Source organism: Falco punctatus (genome assembly GCF_963210335.1).
Source record: "Falco punctatus genome assembly, chromosome: 9".
In the NCBI taxonomy this organism is placed as follows: domain Eukaryota; kingdom Metazoa; phylum Chordata; class Aves; order Falconiformes; family Falconidae; genus Falco; species Falco punctatus.
Window position 1 is genome coordinate 22,716,050 of NC_137589.1, and position 18,893 is coordinate 22,734,942.

The 18,893-nt window shown below is 45.9% G+C and overlaps 1 protein-coding gene across 1 annotated transcript in view; it reads right to left on the minus strand.

Moving 5' to 3' along the window:
* Positions 1 to 17,766, minus strand: part of PRKG1 (protein kinase cGMP-dependent 1) — a 503,334-nt gene extending 485,568 nt beyond the window's left edge. Inside the window, exon 1 of the mRNA XM_080401614.1 lies at positions 17,396 to 17,766. Coding sequence (XP_080257740.1) covers positions 17,396 to 17,661 — 266 coding nt within the window. The 5' untranslated portion in view covers positions 17,662 to 17,766. The remainder of the gene's footprint in view (positions 1 to 17,395) is intronic.
* Between the last annotated feature and the right edge of the window lie 1,127 nt (positions 17,767 to 18,893).

Genomic DNA, 18,893 nt, shown 5'->3' on the forward strand with positions numbered 1-18,893 from the left:
TCCCATTATCGTTGCGTGGGTCTGAAGGCTAGATCAAGATCATGTCAGAGGAAAATGTTTGCTCCACACTGGGAAATCATTGCTTCAATAGTTTCATTAGTAGAATATTAGGCTCAAGCAGCTTCTGCTGTGAACACACACTCAGGCATCAGAAACAGCATCTCAGCTGTTGCCTCAAACCCTTTTACTTAAAACTGCCTCTTAGAATACAGGCTGGGGAGAGAAACACTTGTGATGGGACTACCAGAGAGAAAAGGAGCAGAAGAAATAACACAAACTCGAAGCCATTGTTACGTTGTCAGCATGGCAGCTGTAAATAACATACCTAAACAGCATGTGCTAGTGTATATATATATATATATATACATATATATATATGAGCTATGTATACACACATATATGGATTAGCATGTCAGGAGCTATATAGGATATACCAGCAGTAGCCCCATCTCTAGAGCAATAAAGATGCCTTCAGCCACCCCAAGTCCATATATTGCAAGACAGCTGTAGCAATCCTGATGGTCTCCAGGTGAAAGACCACCTCTGTTTTGGGACCAGGCACCTTAGACTATGAGGAAACGTGTTAAAATAAAAGGAGAAAGAAGGAAGGGCCTCGATGATAAAAATGGAGCACAGCTTTGCCAAGACACTGTGGGCTGGACAGAAAAGTCTCCTGCCCATCAATGGCACAGCCTAGCTATAAACACTAAAATTGCCAAAATTCCACTTAATTCACATTAATTGAAGGGGGCAGGAAGAGTCGCATGATTGGGACAGTAAACTCAATGGTCATAGTCCTTAGGAAGACAAAATACCATTATCAGGCACGTCCCTGGAGTGAAAAAAAATGATCTTATGGGGCAGCATCTTAACAGATAAAACAGCAAGTGGGATATGTCTTATGGGCAGCCAAAATATTGGAAAACAGAGTGGATCAGGTCTTTATACACTGGCTTTTCAAATTTTTAAGAAAAGGTGGGTCAAAGGGTCATTAAGTTTTCTCTGCTGGTGACCTTCAGTGAGTTTTGAAATACCAAGAGAAACATTTTGGAGAGCCAGAGGAAAGAAGTGCTCCGTGAAGATTTTTGGCAGGTAATGGAATTGCACAGATAATTGTGTCAGCTTGACATCGATCCTGGACATCCTTTCCAATGTGCGATTCTCAATTTAATTGCTGAAGAAATTAAGGCAATATAATGAATGTCAATCTATATGGCTCTATGGAAAACAGATCTCATGAAATGATCTTAGCAAGTTTTATTAAACCGCCTGCAAATTGGGTTGAAAAAGCATTTGCAGCGATGTAAGGTAATTAGGCTGCTGTAAACTGACTGACTTACAAACCTGAGCTCGTTGAGCATGTCTCCAGCTCCAGGGGTTTTATCGCAGCGGAGTGGAGGTTCAAAGCAACAAGCTACTGTCAGAAAAGTGCTCAGGAGAAGCGTGAGAACGGACAGCTAATCCAGCAAACAGCGAGGGCAGGATTTAACAGCAGGACTGTGAAGTCAGATAATTCAGGCTTGAAAAGTGGAACAAATATTTAAGGCAGAGCAATTAGGGCAATTAATCTTTTCAATAGTTTACAAGGGACTGTGGTACTTTCTCAGTCACCAGCAAATTTTTAAACCATGACCAGAAGATCTTTTTTTTTTTTTCTTTCGTTTTTTTAAGACAGCAATACACTAGTGAAAACAAAACCTCTGAAAAGGCTAATGGCCCATCTCCTGCAAATCAGGCTAGATGAGCACAGCCAGCCTTGCTGACCTTATAAGATACCCACTTATGAAAACTAAAGTAATTTTCATTCATTTTTCTGCCATCCGACATCTTTTGGGCATTCTAAAAGGGCTCAGAAGTGGATATAAATGTAATTGTAAAGTCTTTTTCTCTAAACCAAGGTTATACACTGAATTTACAGATGCTGTCAGCCCAACATCCTGCAGAGTTCAGTCCGGAAATGCGTACAGAATACAGATGTACAGACTTTATCAGCTCCGTATTATGCCTCACAATGCGAAAACGATTGCATGACGAGTAAATCCAACACCCACACAAATAACTGCTGCTTCCAGTTCCTAATGAATCACAGACCAGAACGGGGTCAGAAGAATAGTCATTGTGGGAAAAAAAACCCAGCAGCTCAGATGGACTGTTTCACATGCTTGCTGAGGCAAGAGCAATCAAACACTAGCTGGGGACATACATGGCATAATTTTAGCGGACAACTAACCAATATATTCATGTGAATTTTCCCCCATATCTTCACATTTTATTTAAAGCCTTTTGAAAGAGAGTTGATTTTTACTACTTAATATTTAGCAACAGAATGAAAAAGAAGGAAAAAAAACCCTCACTGATACAGAATGTGACCAGCCCATCATGAAAGATGGAAATCAGTTGTACCTGCTCTCTGGTATCAGAGTAGGAACTACAAGTTACAGGTCAACCCAGTCAAAAAGGTGCAAGAGCTGATAATAAGATGCAGCAGAAGGAACTGAATGGGCAAGACACAAGTGTTTCAACATCTGGATGCAAACAGTCTCTGCAATGAGCTGATTATCTTCACTGATGCTTTAGGATCAGTACACAGATTTAGCTCAACAGATTCAGAAAAGATTAATCAGGCACCAAAATTTCTGTAAAGCTGGCCTTCAGTTGCTCCACAACACCAATTCCATTTCCCTTTCCTACATATTTTTGCTTCTCTGGCCCCAAACATATGGATTTCTGAAGAAATGTCACATCCATAATACCCACACCAGCTCAACTCTTTTTTTGCAGCATGTTCCCCCAGAGGAATGAGCTTCTGGTTGAAGTTGCCATGAGCAATCTCCCATCAAAAGATAAAACATTCCCTTTGAATTCTTTTTTTTTTAATGATTATTTTAATGCCATGGAGGGGAGTGGCAAATTTCAGTTTTGCTTCAGCTCTCTCTGCTCCAGCAGTGCTGAGTTATGCAGTGAAGGGAATATGCAAAATGTCAGGGTTTCTGCAAGGGAGACCGATTGCTCTGGTCTGTGTTTCCAAAAAGGCAATCCAGTCCTTTCCCTCAATCAGGCATCTGATAATAAAACTGCAATCAAAGCAAGAAACATGCTATTGGCAGGGAGAGCCTGAGTGCCAAATCACCATGTTAAAGCCTCAGCCATATATTATGCAATGAAAGGGAACATACAGATTTTACCCTTTACCTTGACACAGATTTCGTAAAGTAGCATGAAAAATCAGTTGTGGGAGGGAAGCGGGAAACAAAACTTTTATGCTGCTTTGATATTTTTTTTTCCAATAGTCCTTATTTGAGCTACAGAGGCAGCTTAAGACAGAAATAAAGTTGCTGAGAAGGCGGACAGTGTATCGTCTACCCAAGTGTTCACACAACCTGCTCCCCGAAGCAGCGACTCCTTGCTGTGCCGGGGTGTAAGCTGTGACAGGCTATGCATCTCGCCTCCGCAGAGCCCAGACAGCAAGCTGGAGCCTTTCTCCTGGGCTTATACATGAATAGATGTTGCTTCATGGGTGCCCAAACCCAAGAAGAACAGAGCATCAGAAATTACTTTTGAAAGATCTGAAACAGATGGTGATTTTAAGGTTACTGTGCAAGCCCACTCACTGCACTGTCACTAGCAGAAGGAAACACAAAAAAGAGGCAAGATGCAGCAAATGCCACTTTCCCAGATGGGGGGAATGCTCCATTTTTAAGCAATGGCCATAAGTGTGGTTGATACCTTAGGTCTTCTCCTGACCCTGCTACTAGCCAGTACACTCACCCTGAGTAAGTTATTCATGTTCCCCATCTGCAAAATGGGGGCAAAGAGTCTCGCTGCCAAAGGAAAGCACTTTCAAACCTACTGATAAAAAAACACCCTCAAACCTTTAGCATTGTTCTATGAAAATTTTCCCTATACGAGCTGATCTTGGGATTTTTTTCCCCTTCATTCAGGCTTAAATGGCATCAGAACCCCCGACAAGACTTTGCGAAAAGGGTAAATCTAAACCTCACTGTGCCCCCAGCTAAATACCAGCCTCCAGCTGAGTGCCGCTTCCCCATCCATCCATCATATCACCAAGTGAAATGGAAGATTTCATCTGAAATGGAAATAGTGTTGTCTTGTGCTGCATCAACAGCCACTATTTGTCCATATTTACGCCCTGGGCCTCATCCTTGTTTCAATTCCTTTGCTGACACTAACAAGTTATTTTTTAATAAGCTGATGCTTTCCCATTCACTAAAAGAAACAAGTAATCTTGCCTATTTACTGTCATCAAGCCCCTCCCCATATGAATATACCATTATTTATACTCACCATAATGAATCCAATCACTCTACGTGCATTTATTCCCCATTCTCTTCCATTACCCACGTGCATTGCTGCTGTGCTCCACTAGTGCTGCTGCTTTCCCTCTGAACAGCTCTACAGCTCTGTCTTTACACCCATCCTCTTGGGAAGTCCTTTTTATGGATTTGGAGATCTGCTGTAATCTGGTACTATTGCACTTACCAGAGTTTTTGCTGTTTGCAAAGCTAAATTAAATGGTCTAAAAGTAGTTGCAGCAAAAAAGAATAAGCAATTTTCTCCAGGACTGTAGCATCTTTCATCCTGTTCCTCATTGCGGTGGAAACATTCACATAAATCATACCTGGTTAAGCAAACATAATTACCCCAGCATCATAAAGTGTGTTTTTTCCCCACTTTCACTGAGCTTAAGTCTTCTTTTCTACACCACATTGAGTCCTGGTTAGTTGCTATCTGCCATGCTCAGATTTCTCATTTCTTCAAGCTCAAGGTTTGTCCCTTGTCTCCAATAGAACAAAATGTGTATCACCACCAAGACTGCCTGCATTCAGCAACACAATATTAATACTGTTACGCTGAATTAAAAAAAAAAAAAAAGATATTTTTTACACCATTTGCCCCCAGCTACACAGTAAATACACAACCTACGCAGAGAAAACCCATTGCTGGAGAATTGATTTTGACAACTTAAGAGCTATTCAAGCTGCATGAAAGGTAACAGGTAAGTAAGTGGGCAAGTCAAACCCAGCAGAAAGCTCATTATTCCTGTGGGCTTTTTCAGGAGCTCCAGTATGGACTTGGGAATAAAATTCCTTAATTGTAGGTTACAGTAGCTGGGATCAAATATCACGTTGCAAAGAAGGGCTCTCCTGCTCTGCACAGCTGCAGCTCCTCGCTAGTAGCTGAATGCCACAGCAAAGGAAAAGGCATTTCTGCCAGGTAAATACTAAGACCCAGGTAAGACACTTAAAACAGGAGATACTTATTTTGAGGTGATAACTATCCAGTTATCTTTAAACAACTTAATTCTGTCAGTGATCAAATTGCAAAAGAAACCAATACACATTGGCCAAGGAAAGATCTCACACTACTGCTTGATGCCCAGTTCTGGTCTTGAAAGGAACATGAATTGAGACAAGCATGCTGGAAACTGCTTGTGTCTACAGGATGCACTCCTCTAGTTAAATCTTGCCCAGTATTATTTTTACAGAAAAATCAAATTAAAGTCAACTTTTTCTTTTTTTTTTTTTCCCTGAAAGTCCAAGATTTTTTTTCTTGGTCTTCCAAAGTAATGTGATGTTTGAAGAATAGGAAAACAGTCTTTTTTTTTTAAGGCAAATCTAAAATTTTCTTTGGATAATTATAAGATGATTTCTACTTTCTTAATAAAAGACAATGGGAGAATAACAAAAGGGGGGAGGGGAGGAAAATACACTACCATTGTTTTCAAATACACATTTTATGACCAGCCATCTGCACATAAGTTCTTGTTCAAGTATCGTGATGCTTGTCTCCCCATAGATTTCACTTGAATCAGCAAAGCAAGCCTTTTGAGTTTTGACTCTAGCCAAAAGTGAGACTGATTTTGGTTCTGCCTTGCTGAGATAGCTCATTATTTTTCCAAGCAGAGGCTAAGCCACACCCAGCAAGCAGCGTGCCCAAAGTACAGGTGTATCAAGTTTGCTGTGCTCAGCTGTCCAGAGCTCAGCCCCCTACAGAGAAAGCCAAACCATCACTCTTGCCTCAGCTCTAATTCTGTTCTCTGTTAATAAAAAAACCCCACTCATTGCCCTCTGACGCTCATCTAAAAATGGTCAAGCTGTTGTCTGCGACAGCACACAAATACTGCTCTTCATGCATCTTATGGGACCTTCTCTATGACACTGGTGGAGCTGTCAGTGGTGGAGACTCCATCATCTTGTAGCTCTCCAGGGACCACCTCCATGCGAGCAGAATAGGAGAGGATTTGCAGAAAGAAGGGTTTTGTGCAGGGAGACAACAGAAACAAGCCAGGGCTGTGCAGCACGTGATTTCCATGCTCCCTCTGCCCCTCCAGAGCTGCACCGTCCGGTGAGGAGGCATTTGTGACCGTGGTTTCTGAATGTCAAGGTTGCAGTTATCCCAGCTTATTTCACCTGCACTGTAAGGTTTAAAAGAGCCTGCAGCAACACAAAGCATCCCAGTGCCTGCTGCACACTGGAGAGATGAAGCCTGTAAATAGAATCCATGCTGAAAGCACCCCAAATTACCCCAAAATAGCATCTTCTCCCTTTATTCCAGTGAACAAGCCCAGATTTTACATACAGAGATGAAGCTGCTGAACTGCAATATCCCGGTTGTCTCTACTTTCTTCATACCTGGATGGCCCCTGGTCTGGACAACTTCAAGGCTGCACCCAGAAACTTTCAGTAAATGGATGTAGGTGAGTTGGAGACATCCCTCATTTCTAGATGCCAAAATATGGCTCAAGGTGAGCTCATCCCACTTGCCCACACTTACCGCTTTCCACCCAAGTTACACACGTTTAACAAATCATTTGTTCTTATTTTCACGTGGATGGGCCACATGAGCCCTCTTGGGTGTGCAGGTAGGGAAACAGAGGCAGAGGGGTGTGCTGCTACCCATCCTTCATGGCATCGTTGATGCGGTCAGCACTGCGTTGCGTGGTGCTGTTGTGACAGGGACAGGAACAACATACACAACATCACCCAGCTATGAGACGTGACTTTAAGGTAATGCAAGACAAGGAAACACCCTTAAATAATAAAATTCTCACTCTAATTCTCAATTAGATGCTCAGTGTCACCCAGGAGCTATGCCATATTCTATTCTTTATCTGCAGTTTTTTTCTTTCAGTCATCTTCTCAGACACCACTGCCCTCCAGTGATAAGTGCTGGGAGATAAAAGCGAAAATGCCTTGGAGTACTGTTGGAGACACAGCCTTGTTACTGCCCGCATTTCCCCCGTGTCTGCCGGACTAAAGCAACTTTCCAGTTATTTTACCAAAACTACTCTCTTCCACACTGCAGCCTGCATTTCCTTCTGCTGGCGACTGCAGTAAGGATCCCAGCCCAGCTGGGAGCTGCTTCCCTCCGAATGCAAAAATAAGAGGTTTTCTTACCACCAAGTCCATCACAGCCCCAAAGTCCTGGGCATGTTCCTATAGACATTGGAAAAAACTGCCCCCTAGTAATTGCAGAGCAATTTTATAAAGCAGTTACCCACGAAAGCCTCTCAAGAGCTGTTTGCTCCATCACAGCTTTTCACAGTGCCCCTTTCCACACTACTTCAAATCTAACTTTTCTGTGCTTGCTGTATTTCCACAAGAGCCTTTCCAGCACACAGATTTATTTTCTTTTGACTTTCAAGAAAACCATGGACTTTTGAAAGAGGGGACATTTGATGTGTTTACCTTCTAGGTTTTGGGTTTTTTTAGATAAATGTTTAAGTAAGTCTAGCAGCTCCCCACCAGCCTTACTCAAAGCAATTATCTCTCCTCACATCTTTCTCTGCACCACGTCACTTCTGACACTCCTTCAAACCATTAAAAGCAGCCCAGCTGGCAGCCACCCTTCAGGATGCATTTCTTAAGGGATCCTTCCTGCTACACCCACCTATTCCAGTTCTTAAGGTCATGTTTTGGCATAACGATTACACCAAAGACATCCACCATACACCCAAATTTTGGCACATGTGTTAAGCCACTCAGAGAATTTGGGAATATTTTGGGATCTCAGCACATTAACTTCCCAAGAAATTATCCCTAGTTATCCTTTCCACTTTCATACATCACAGGATAAATAATACAAAGCATGGCTCTTGGGCCAATCCTCAGCATATGAAGCATTCAAAGAGTTTAAAGAAATTAAACACTGATAATATTGCATGCAAATGTATAAACTAGCATTACAAGATTCAGGACCTGATTCCTTATTACAAAAAACTCAACGGAATTTTATTTTATTTAAACAGATTTTATACATTGACTGGTATTAAAAATCCTGGTGGTGATTTTTATCTTGGAGGATTTTATAGAAACTTCCAACAAAAAGCAAAATGAAAATAAAAATAACTCAAAATTCCCATCCTGTTGCACTCACTGGAATCAACCACAGCCTCACCCTGTACTCCATTCCTGCAAACCATATGCCAGAAAACCCAAATATTAAGATACTGATGTCCTGAACCTGTTTCCCACTTGTATAGTTGCCTTCTGGGCCTTTTATGTTAATTAATACTTTGTTTTCTACCTGTATGCTGTATGCTGTTTGAATCTTAAAGTCACACAATCAGCTTGTAATTAATTTACAAATGTAAGGACATCACAGGTTTATGTTTTTACCCCATTATACATACCAAAAAATCTCCAAATCACAAATGCACCAAGAAAGTCAAAGGAGCACAAAATGAAACCAATTCAAGTCAAACAGGAGACAAGACTTTCTTTATGCTTAGTTATATCTTCACCTTTTATTTTTCTACCATCTTTAACCCAAATTGTACATCACTGCAGGTCAGGAAGACTTTAATATCACATGCACCTGCTGCTGTACCTGTATGTGCTATCCATAACACGCCTCTATAAAGCTCCACCTGATATATTCTCCCCGTAAAACACAGAAAGGTTTCCAAGCCCTAGAGAGAGCAGGCAGTCCTTCTCCGGCATATGTAACAGTATACAATGCTCCTCACATCTTTAATGGACAATTTTAATGGACCCTCACTCTTCAGAGTCATCTCTTGGGAGGAGAAACACAACACGAAGCTGCTTCAGTGTGTCCTTCACAGCTCATAGTCTTTCAGGAAAGCCATCAGCTGTATTTTAGGACTACATGTAATTTCCTGTTCTAATTGACATTTAAGCTAAATGAAAAGCTATACCTGCTCCATTACACTGCAATCAAATGCACTGGAATGCATTGCAAAAGTTCCACCCCACCCGCAAACAAATGGGTATCAGCTAGGCTCAACAGCAGAGAGGATTCAAATGAGCAGTTTTATTTAGCCTGACATTGCTTAAATCAGTTTCTTCATGCTACAGTGAAACATTTTCCATTGACACAAGTTTTTAGGGTTTTTATTCAAATTTCTACCTGTGAGGAAGCCATTTGATAACAAAGCAGATCTCATTAATCTAAGCATCAAGCAGCAATCAAAACTGAAGCTGGTGGAGGCAGCAGAGTGGGAGGTTACTGGGGGAGAGCAGATGTAGCTCTGGTCATAGACTTGCCAGGTTGTCACTTGAACCTGCACCGAATCCAGGATTGTCCCTCCCTCGCTTCATGGCATCTCTGCTCCCCTAAACTGTCAGAGCTTTGGTTGATCTTCTTGCCATGAGGTCTGGGTACAACCACAGCCACCTTGCTGGCAGATTTGACTTCAAAGAGCTCGTCACTTGGGAGCACTAAGCCACCGGCATCTCAGAAAGCCCTGGAAGATGTAGTGTGGAGGGTCTCTGGCCTGTTCCCAGCACAGCCAGCATTGCAGCTACAGCTGGTTGCTCAGGGCCGCCATGTCCAAGTGAGCTGGGCAGTCCCTGAGGACAGAGCACCCACAAGCCATGGCATCAGCAGGACAGAGTTGGGTGCTGACTCAGAAAGTCCCTTTCTCACTCAGGTACATGATCACCACCTGACCCTTCCACCTCTCAAGACCCCACTGGACACAGCCAAGATACTTGATTGCGCTACTGTAGAGGTTGTTCCCTCTCACTTGTAGTGATTTGCTCAAAGCTTGGGCTTTGCCCGAAATGCAAATTTGATCGGAATAGATAAGCATCACCATTTGTGTTTGCAGATCCCCACAGTTCGGTCCGGAGCATCCTAGTTCCTACTACCACACTCACAGTCCTGAGGTCAGCCTCCCTCCCTCCAGTTTTTTTAGCCTCTCCTTCATGCACACATGCTTCATTTGTGACTACAGGGTTTTATTACCAATGGAACAAATATGCTCAAAGAACATCCCTGGCAAAATGTAGAAAAACCCTATAAAAAAAAGCAGTCCTCATCTTTTCCAGCCAGGAGGTCACGGCAGAGGGTAAAGCTCTTTAACAAGCCCCTTGCCAAGCTCTGTTAGATGTTTTCCAGGACCTGCATCAAATCTGCAGGCAACCAAGTGGATATCTTGGGAAGGCTTTTTCCTCTGAAGTTTCTTGTTAGTAAAGTTGCAAAGAGGGACTCGCAGTCTTATTTTAGTCCTTTCTATCTCATTTTACTTTGATACACTTCACCATCTGGGGGATTTTTGCTAGAGAATTACCTTTTCCCTGGTACAGTTCTGACAGAAATGACACTTGTGTGACTAAAAAAATGCCAAATAAAGAGCAACTGTGGCCAAGCAGCTTATAATACCTTATATGCCTATATCTATGTGCTGCTGTTAAAAATGCAACAGCAAGTGAGACACAGGACCCTTCTTCTCCAAACCAAGTGACGTCGACAAGCTGCCACAGAAAAATAACACAACGTGTTTGCTAGATTCCGTCCCCCTTTTGTATGTTTTTAAAATGAACTCATATAAAAGATCTGAGAGAAAAAAGCAGTTTATCATGATGTTGCCTGGGAGTGCAGCTATAAGTTTAAAGCTTATATGTAATCACACTGTCAGGGATTCATAACCAAAGCAGGCAAGCTCTGGGCAAGCGGAAGGTGGGTTATACAGTAATCTGGCAGCTGCCTGAAAATCTGTCTGCCTGTGGTTTAGTCCCCCAAGGGAGGCACCAAAAGCCTCATGACTTGAGGCATTTAAAAATAGGCAGAAGGAAGAATTTGCAATGACGCCGCTGGGAACAACTCTGCGTCAGGCAGGGATGGGCAGCAGCAGCTCATCCCCTGCCCATCCTGAGCCTGATCCTGCCCCTGGAGATAACGTAGTCACCCCCTGCACAGCACAGTGTCAATATGAGGGTGCTGAGACCCTGCAGGTGATGCACGAGCTGCCAGCCATGATGGTGACAGTCAAGTTTGGGATGTTGTGTCACAGGGCTGTAGGCTTTCCACAGTGCAAAACCAAGCAATAAATAGTGAAGCCAAATATTTCAAGTTTTCATTAAAAACCACCTGGAAAATTTTTAGTTCTGCCTTCTTGCTCATCCCTTTTCATAAGGGCCAGGGACCATATCAAATAATCTAAGTTTTTAAAATTTCATGTATTTATGTATAAATAAATATGTTTCATATTATTTTTGCAGGAGGTGGAATTTAACTGCTTTTGATGTGCCACTGTAGCGATGGTGCCATTCTACCCATGAGGAAGTGCCGAACGGATATAATAGAAAAGGTGGTATCGGTCGCCAGGGCTGCCGGTGACGGACAGACGGACGCCCAGCCATACCCAGCAGAGAGGTGCCATCTGATGCCCTTTGGGAATGTGATTTCCCTGCATTGCATCTCACTTTTCAAGTTTCCCGTGAGCGAAAAGCAAGCAATGCCCATGGAGGGGGGGGAGCAGTAACTACAACCCATTAAAAATTAAAAGAAGGGAAATGGTTTCAATTGATTAACCATAAACATTTGTTTCTCTCTCTCTCTCTCTAAAATCCTTCCACTTATTTTACTGACCTCAGAACTCCCGAGGGACCCGATGACCTTTGCCATACCTCTTCCTACGGTGTGCAACAATCCGCTTGTCTCCAGACTTCGCTCAATATCCTTCACTGCTCCATGCCACAGACAAGTTGCACCATCCAAATAATTAGAGAAGAGATTGACCAAGCAAAAAGTCTGGCTCCCATTTCAATTGCTCCCTTTGCAAGATTTTCCAGCTCTCCCCAAAGTTAAATAACACCCGGTCAATCTCCCCTCCTTCATGTTTTCCTCTCTGGGCCAGTGACACGCTACCGACACTACCAGCAACGAGAGCAGAATTAATTCTTCCTATGCTGATATAACTGAATCTAATAAAATCCTTGTGATCTTCAGTGTCAATCACCCAGGGATGAAGCATCCAAGGAATGCACTGTCGCAGCATGCTGGGAGCAGATGGGAGTGGATTGGTGATGGCTAAATGAGGGAAGAAAGGCATTTTTTATGTTAGTAATTAACATCAAAATTACTGCTGTCCCCCACACCCTTCCTCTGAGTTTTGGAAAAAGTGATGCCAATTCTTACAAAGATACTGCTAAAGAGAAATAGCAGACACACGGAAGACTCAAGAGACAGCAAAATCTGCCTGTTTAAACTATTTAAGCCATAGCTGCTCAGTGATATCAAATATTAGATAAGCTGTGGTCCCAAACTGTCCTATCCTTAGCTTAAAGACTGTCCTTAACAGAACTGAAGCATTACACATTTGCAGCAGGTTACACATTTGCTCCCCAGTAGTCAAAAAGTAAGGCAAATGAGCATTTTCCAGCCTCTGAGGGCCTCGAGGGATGGTGGTTACAGGTACTGGGGAAGCAGTTGGGTTGTTTTTCACATGGAGGCTGAATGCAGGATCGATATTGCTTTAGCGGCTGGCAGATGATGAGATCATGTCTAAATTAACACAACTCAGCCGCCCGGCTGGGAGCAGAGTTCCCAGAAAGAGGGCTGGAGGAGGAAGAACATAGCCCCAGCCACCCCAGGGAGGGAGAAACTCTCTCTTGCCGGGCTCAGGGTGGCTGGAGGATGGGTGAAGCCATCAACAGACTAGCTCCAGGGTTGGTAGAGATGGCCACAATGGGCAAGCTGTAAGCCAAAACTGTGTTGGGGGGGGGGGAGAAGTGATGGAGAAACACAGAGTTGTGCAAGGACATCCCTTTGCTTTAGGCTGGAGCAACCCAAACAGCCCAGTCTAGCTTTGAAGATGACCTTGCCTTCAGTTTTGGCCTACAGACCTCCCAGATTGCCCAGGTTTCACTACTTGTGTGGTCTGTGTCGGCCTGAGTGGTACCTGAAACATAACTTCAGCAGTCACAAGATAGGTTGATTCTGCCACAGCCATCATCAAACACCAGCTTATTGCAAGCATTGGAGCCAGGACCCATAGAAAGTTGAGAGTATCTGCTCTAATCCTCCATCCACAGTACCGCATAGACCACCCAAAGCCCTTTACACTGAGTTTAAACACTATGGATGAACACATGATCTCAGCAAAGCATCCCCCAACACCTCAGAGAAGGTGGAAGGGGGGGAAATGATAGATCCACATCAGGATTTCATTGCAAAACCTCCTGCAGGAGGACTAGACTATGGCTGTGAAGCTGAAACCACAATACACCCCAATACCTCATCTTAAATGTTAGACCCCACTGCCATCTTGTGGCAAACACTTCCCAAAATAAAGTAAGAATTGGGGAAAACCCATTAAAAAGTTGCGGACAAAGTTAGCTGGTGCAGTGAGGAAGGATGGGTAAGTTATTGGGAACCAGGTGGGGAAACTTATCACTTCTCTGAAATGATGCTGATACTGACTCTATAGCACTGTGCCAGATACAAGCTGATGTGGAAAAACACAAAGACAGGATGGTCCAAACGAGATTTGCAAAGTTGAGGATATAATCACACACATAAAGCATAATTGATTGTATGGCTGTGATTGCCTTCTAGTTGCGGCTCTGGCACATTAATACCAGCAAGGACTTAGTCGCTACTTCAAAACATTTAACAGTTTTCAAAGTAATTTAGCAACACCCTGTTTTGAATAAAGCTTGTCAGCGCCCCAATAAGCAGGATTAAGCTGGAATTAGATATTGCACCTCTGAATTAAAGAGCGCAGTTGCTGGAATTTATCAAGAGGATGATTTAAAAGATGGAGATTATGGCTCATGTCTATCATTCATGTGGCACGAAGCATCTTTGGATGCTGAAAACCCACAGATTAGCACTCCTCAGTTTTTCAAAAAGAACCTTGCCACAGGAATGGGTCAGTTTTAAAAATCTCCCTGGTCCTTATCTGACGGTTAGTCCTAGCCAAGTGCTTAGAGTACACCTCGGCATTTACTTTTTGCATCATTTATCATTTACAGTGCTCATGCCATGGTAGAGCCTTTGCTTAGCAACTGGGGATCACTTCCTAGGAACCGCTTTCCGAGGCATTAGCAAAGTGCCTCACTTGCTGTATCATCCAGTCACGCTGCGGACGGCTCTTACCGCACTAGAAAAAAAACAATTTTTTTTCCTTCTTTAAATTGCAATAAGCAACTGCCAGATGCTGTATCAGACAGCACTGAGTCTGTGTATGATCCAAAACACTTATCAGGTTTATGTACAAGTGACTAAAAACACTGAACAAACATAAATTAAGGAATCATTTACAAGAAGCATGTCACTTTCCTCAGCACAAATCTCCACTAGCAGGAACAGCTCAAGGAAACAACAAACAAGAATTACATTTTGAAAAACAGACAGAAAGTGGCAGCATCCTGACTATTTTGAAAGAAAAAATCTGATTTATATCAGAATAACTCTATACACCTGAGTGTCTACACAGCAATGCTTTCGTCCATTAAAATCTATACAATTAATTTATCAGAAGGAATACAGCATAAAAATGTACTTCCAGACAAAAGATAACACATCTTTCCATACCTTTCTGTTTTCACAGCTCCTTCCTTTGGATCTTTGCAAGTGTTAACAACTTTGACCCTGCTACACATTGCAGGGATGGATTACAAGAGGCACAACATATTGCCAGAGACAAACTATTTTCTGCTTTCAGAACGGATTTAACCCTTTTTTAGTTTCTATCATCCTGTTTATTAGTTTCAACTTCTTGAGGATTTTAAATGTCAGTATATATTACAGACAAGCTTGCCCTAAATACAATTAATTACATTGTCAATATCTATATGTTTATCTCCAGAGATGAGAACACTTGAAGGTTGATCCCAGACCTGGATAAAAAGGTTTCTATCGGCATTAATTTGAAATCAACGCACAAAAGAGACAGATCTAAACATCATCTAGGGGTTTTCATGATATGCAATTTGTCTCTGGATTTTAGAAAAGAGGTTAGTACCTCTCCAACCTCTCGGGGACCTGAAGTCTTGTAGGATGAACAGTTTAGACAATGCTATCAGCTGCTGTCACTAAAACACAGGCAGGACACTGTCATACGTATAAAGTTAAGCCCATAAATTAATTAGCCAAAATGCTGTCAGCAGTTTTTAGATGCAAAAGCCAGAGAAACCCACAGAGACACTAAAGGGAGCTGGCACCAGACAGACCCACTTACGCCTCTGGTTGGCATTGAAAACTGGGAAACATCGTCATCCTCTTGGCAGAGGCTGACTACAGCAAAGCCCTTTAACCCCAGCACCCAGGACACTGTAGCAGCAACCTGGAACGGATCAACGCGTGAGACACCGCCCATGAAAATACACATTTATTTAACCCACTGGTGGGTACTAATTTGCGGGAAAAAAGGGGGGGGAAAGACAGGTTGCGGGTGCAGGGTGTTCAGTACACCGTGCAGCTGCCCATCACTCTTCCAGCAACAAGACGGGATAAGAATTAAGTGGACCGTAATTAAAACTTGAAAGCAATCCCAAACAGGCTTGGTTACCATTGTCATGGCTACCATGAGCAAGGCTGAGGTATGGACGAAGTGCCAGCCCAGAGGGCGATGGGAAATGCCCACAGACTGCACTGAGAGTTTTTCCTGCACACTGGAACAACATCTCTAGGTGATGGGAATGATGCGGGATGGGGCAACCTTCACAACATCACATGGACATAGCATTTTCTGGTGCTGGCCTGCCAGTCCAAGCTGGGAACAGCAGGGAAAGTCTCAGGTGAGGACTAAACCTTGCTAGAGCCATGAGCAGGTTTAATAACTTCTAAATGAGTTATTACACACGGGGTCCCTGCCATTACCACAGGTGCCTGGTTGCTGTCACCTCCCCCTGTGATAATCAAGGCTCAGGACAATCCCAGCCTTCAAAAGAAAATAACAGCATAGGAAAAAGTTGGATCTGGATTTCTTCTCTGGCCATAATACGTGGCCTCTGCTTCAGGCAGGGGTTGGGAAGTGATGCACTAACTCGGCAAGGGATGAGCTGACACCCTCTGCTTGCGCGGCTGGCAGTTGCACACATACCTGGGCACAGTGGTTTGTTTTATTATATCACCCCATACAGCCAGGAAAAAGAATAATTTTTAAAAAGTGCCTAAAGCCAAGTGCTTGTCGTTTATCTTTAAATGAGTAATGGCCTCGTTAACAAAGGGCAGGGCTTTGGTCCAGGTGATGGCAAGATACATGTTGCGAGAAGACTGACCTGACCGGAGCAATGTGGATCCGCACCCAAATACACTCGGCTGCAAGAAATACTGTCAGGAGTGATTTCGCTGGAATAGATCGCTACGCACAGAAGAAGCGAGACGGTCTCTTACTTGGCGAGCGCCAGCTCCTGCTGGCGGGAGGGTGACGGCCGGTCCCGTGCGATGCAGTCGCACAGAACTTCCGCGCTCCCACAGCGAGTTCCCCGTCACTCACACTCAGCCCCCCCGGGAGCGGAGCAGCACCGCGCTCCCCCGTTTTCACACGGTGTATTAAGGCAAGGGAGTCACGCACCTGAAATCCCCCGGGATCCCAGGCTGAGTGAAGCGGACCCCACGCCCCCTCCCTCCCCGAATAACTCCTCCGCGGGTGCCCGCACCGGCGCAGGGGGATAACTGCAGACAAAGCGCTGGTGCAAAGCGCACGAGTGGAGAGGCGTGGGCTTTGCATTTTGGGAGGACGGGGTCAGGAAAGGGGGGTCGGAAGGGTGGGCAGCACCTGCCCCGGGGATGGGGCGGGCGGGCTGGCTCTCGGGCAGCGGGCGAACAACTTCCCGGCCCCGCTGCAAACTTTTCCCGGCGCCGGAGCAGCACCGCCAGCGCCCGCCCCGCAGGGTCCTCCCAGCCCCCGCCGGCCGAGCATCCCCCCGGGGAGCCGGAGCGGAGCCGCGGCGGGGAAGGGGGCCGGGCCGCCGGTAATGGGTTATCCGATCCCCCGCAGGGCTCCTTCCCGGCGGCTGAAAGCCCCTAATGCGCCCGGCGCTTCCTCCAGCCCCCCCGGGCGCGATCGATGCCGCTTCTCCGGGGACCCGATGCGGGGGGGGCGTGCGATGACCCCCCTCCCTCCCTCCCGGCCACCCCACTCAGGAAGGGCTTTTGCGTGGGGGGTGCCCGTGCCTACCTCTCGGCCTTGGTGAACTTGCGGAAAGCCTGGCGGAGGTCGTGGAAGGAGCGGTAGGTCTGCGGCTCGGCCGAGATGCCCTGCGCCCGGGTGGTGCGGGGCCCGATGTGCGGGCTGGGGGCCGGCAGCACCGACTGGCATTTGTGCAGCCGCCGGCGCAGCTCCTGGATCTCCTCGTCCTTCTCCCCCAGGCGCCGCTCCAGCTCCTTGATCCGCTCCTCCTTCAGCAGCAGCAGCTTAGTGAAGTCCCCTTCCAGCTCGGTCATTTTGGGGGTGCCCCCCCGGCGCTAGCGCCGAGCCGGTCCCGGGTCGGGGCGGGCAGCTCTCATGGAGAGCGGCGGCCGGATCCGCTCCCCGGGAGAGGGGCGGGGGGGGAGGGGGGGGGGGGCGGCTCCTGCCCGCCCCGGGTCAGGGCAGCGGCCCCGGCATCCCCGACGCTGCCCTGCGCTCCGCCAGCGGCCGGCCAGCCGGGAAACTGGGAGGAGGCGGGGGGAATACAAAACAGAGAAAGAAAAGAAAAGGGGGAAGAAAAAAAAAAGACAAGAAAAAGGGAAAGAGCTTTTGTGGCACTCTGCGAGGCTGGGATCCTGGAAATAGCAACAATTACCATGTGATCGGAGGGTGACGCAGCTCCTTGTAACTGGAGCCGAAGACTTGGGATTCAAACAAGAGCAGTTCATAAATATTAAATTGCCTGCTGCTAATGAGCTACGTGGAGCCGTCCCCCGCCCCGCCCCTGCCCTCCCTCCCGGGAGCTCAGCATCCCACCCCTCGGGTCACCCCGCATCCCATGCTGCTGCCTTACCCCTCATCATGCCCTCCTCGGTATCCCATCCTTCATCCCTGGAGTACCAGACCTCTGTCCTTGCCGGGGCACTCTACATGCCACCCTAAATCCTTCCCTGCTAGGACACCCCGTGAACCTCCCCGCTGGGAGCCAGCATCCTTCCCATTCTCCCATCCCTCTTGGGCACCTGCATCCCTCCCAACCAGGACACCCTGTTCCCCACCCTCCCCCGGGTGCTCCACATCCCACATGCCAGCCACCCCCAGCACCCAACTTCCCACACTTCAGGTATCCCTGACTCCAGCCTGCATGGGCAGTCTGCACCCCATGCCATGAGGAAGCAGAGCCCATCACCACACTGGGGCCCTGGTGGCACCTGGTCCCCTGGGGGGATGCTGACTGGGGGCTGGGGAGGGCAGGCAGCCTGAGCATTTGCCAGCAGCTCTGAGGAGGCAGGAGCTCACCCTTCCTGGACTTATTTGGAAAAGCCCATCATGCACATGAATTTTTAATATCGGCTGGCCAAGGGCACCGTCGGCTCCCCTATCACATTTCCCTCCCAAAGCACCCTTGCTTCCAGGAAGGAGGGCAGCAGCCCCTTACTGCAGGCAAAAAGTGGGGCCTGGGCCAGCCCCACAGCCAAGCCTTGGACCCCAAAGGAGCCCAGGAACACCCCACGCCCCTCGCCGGGTCTACACCCCGACCTGGGGC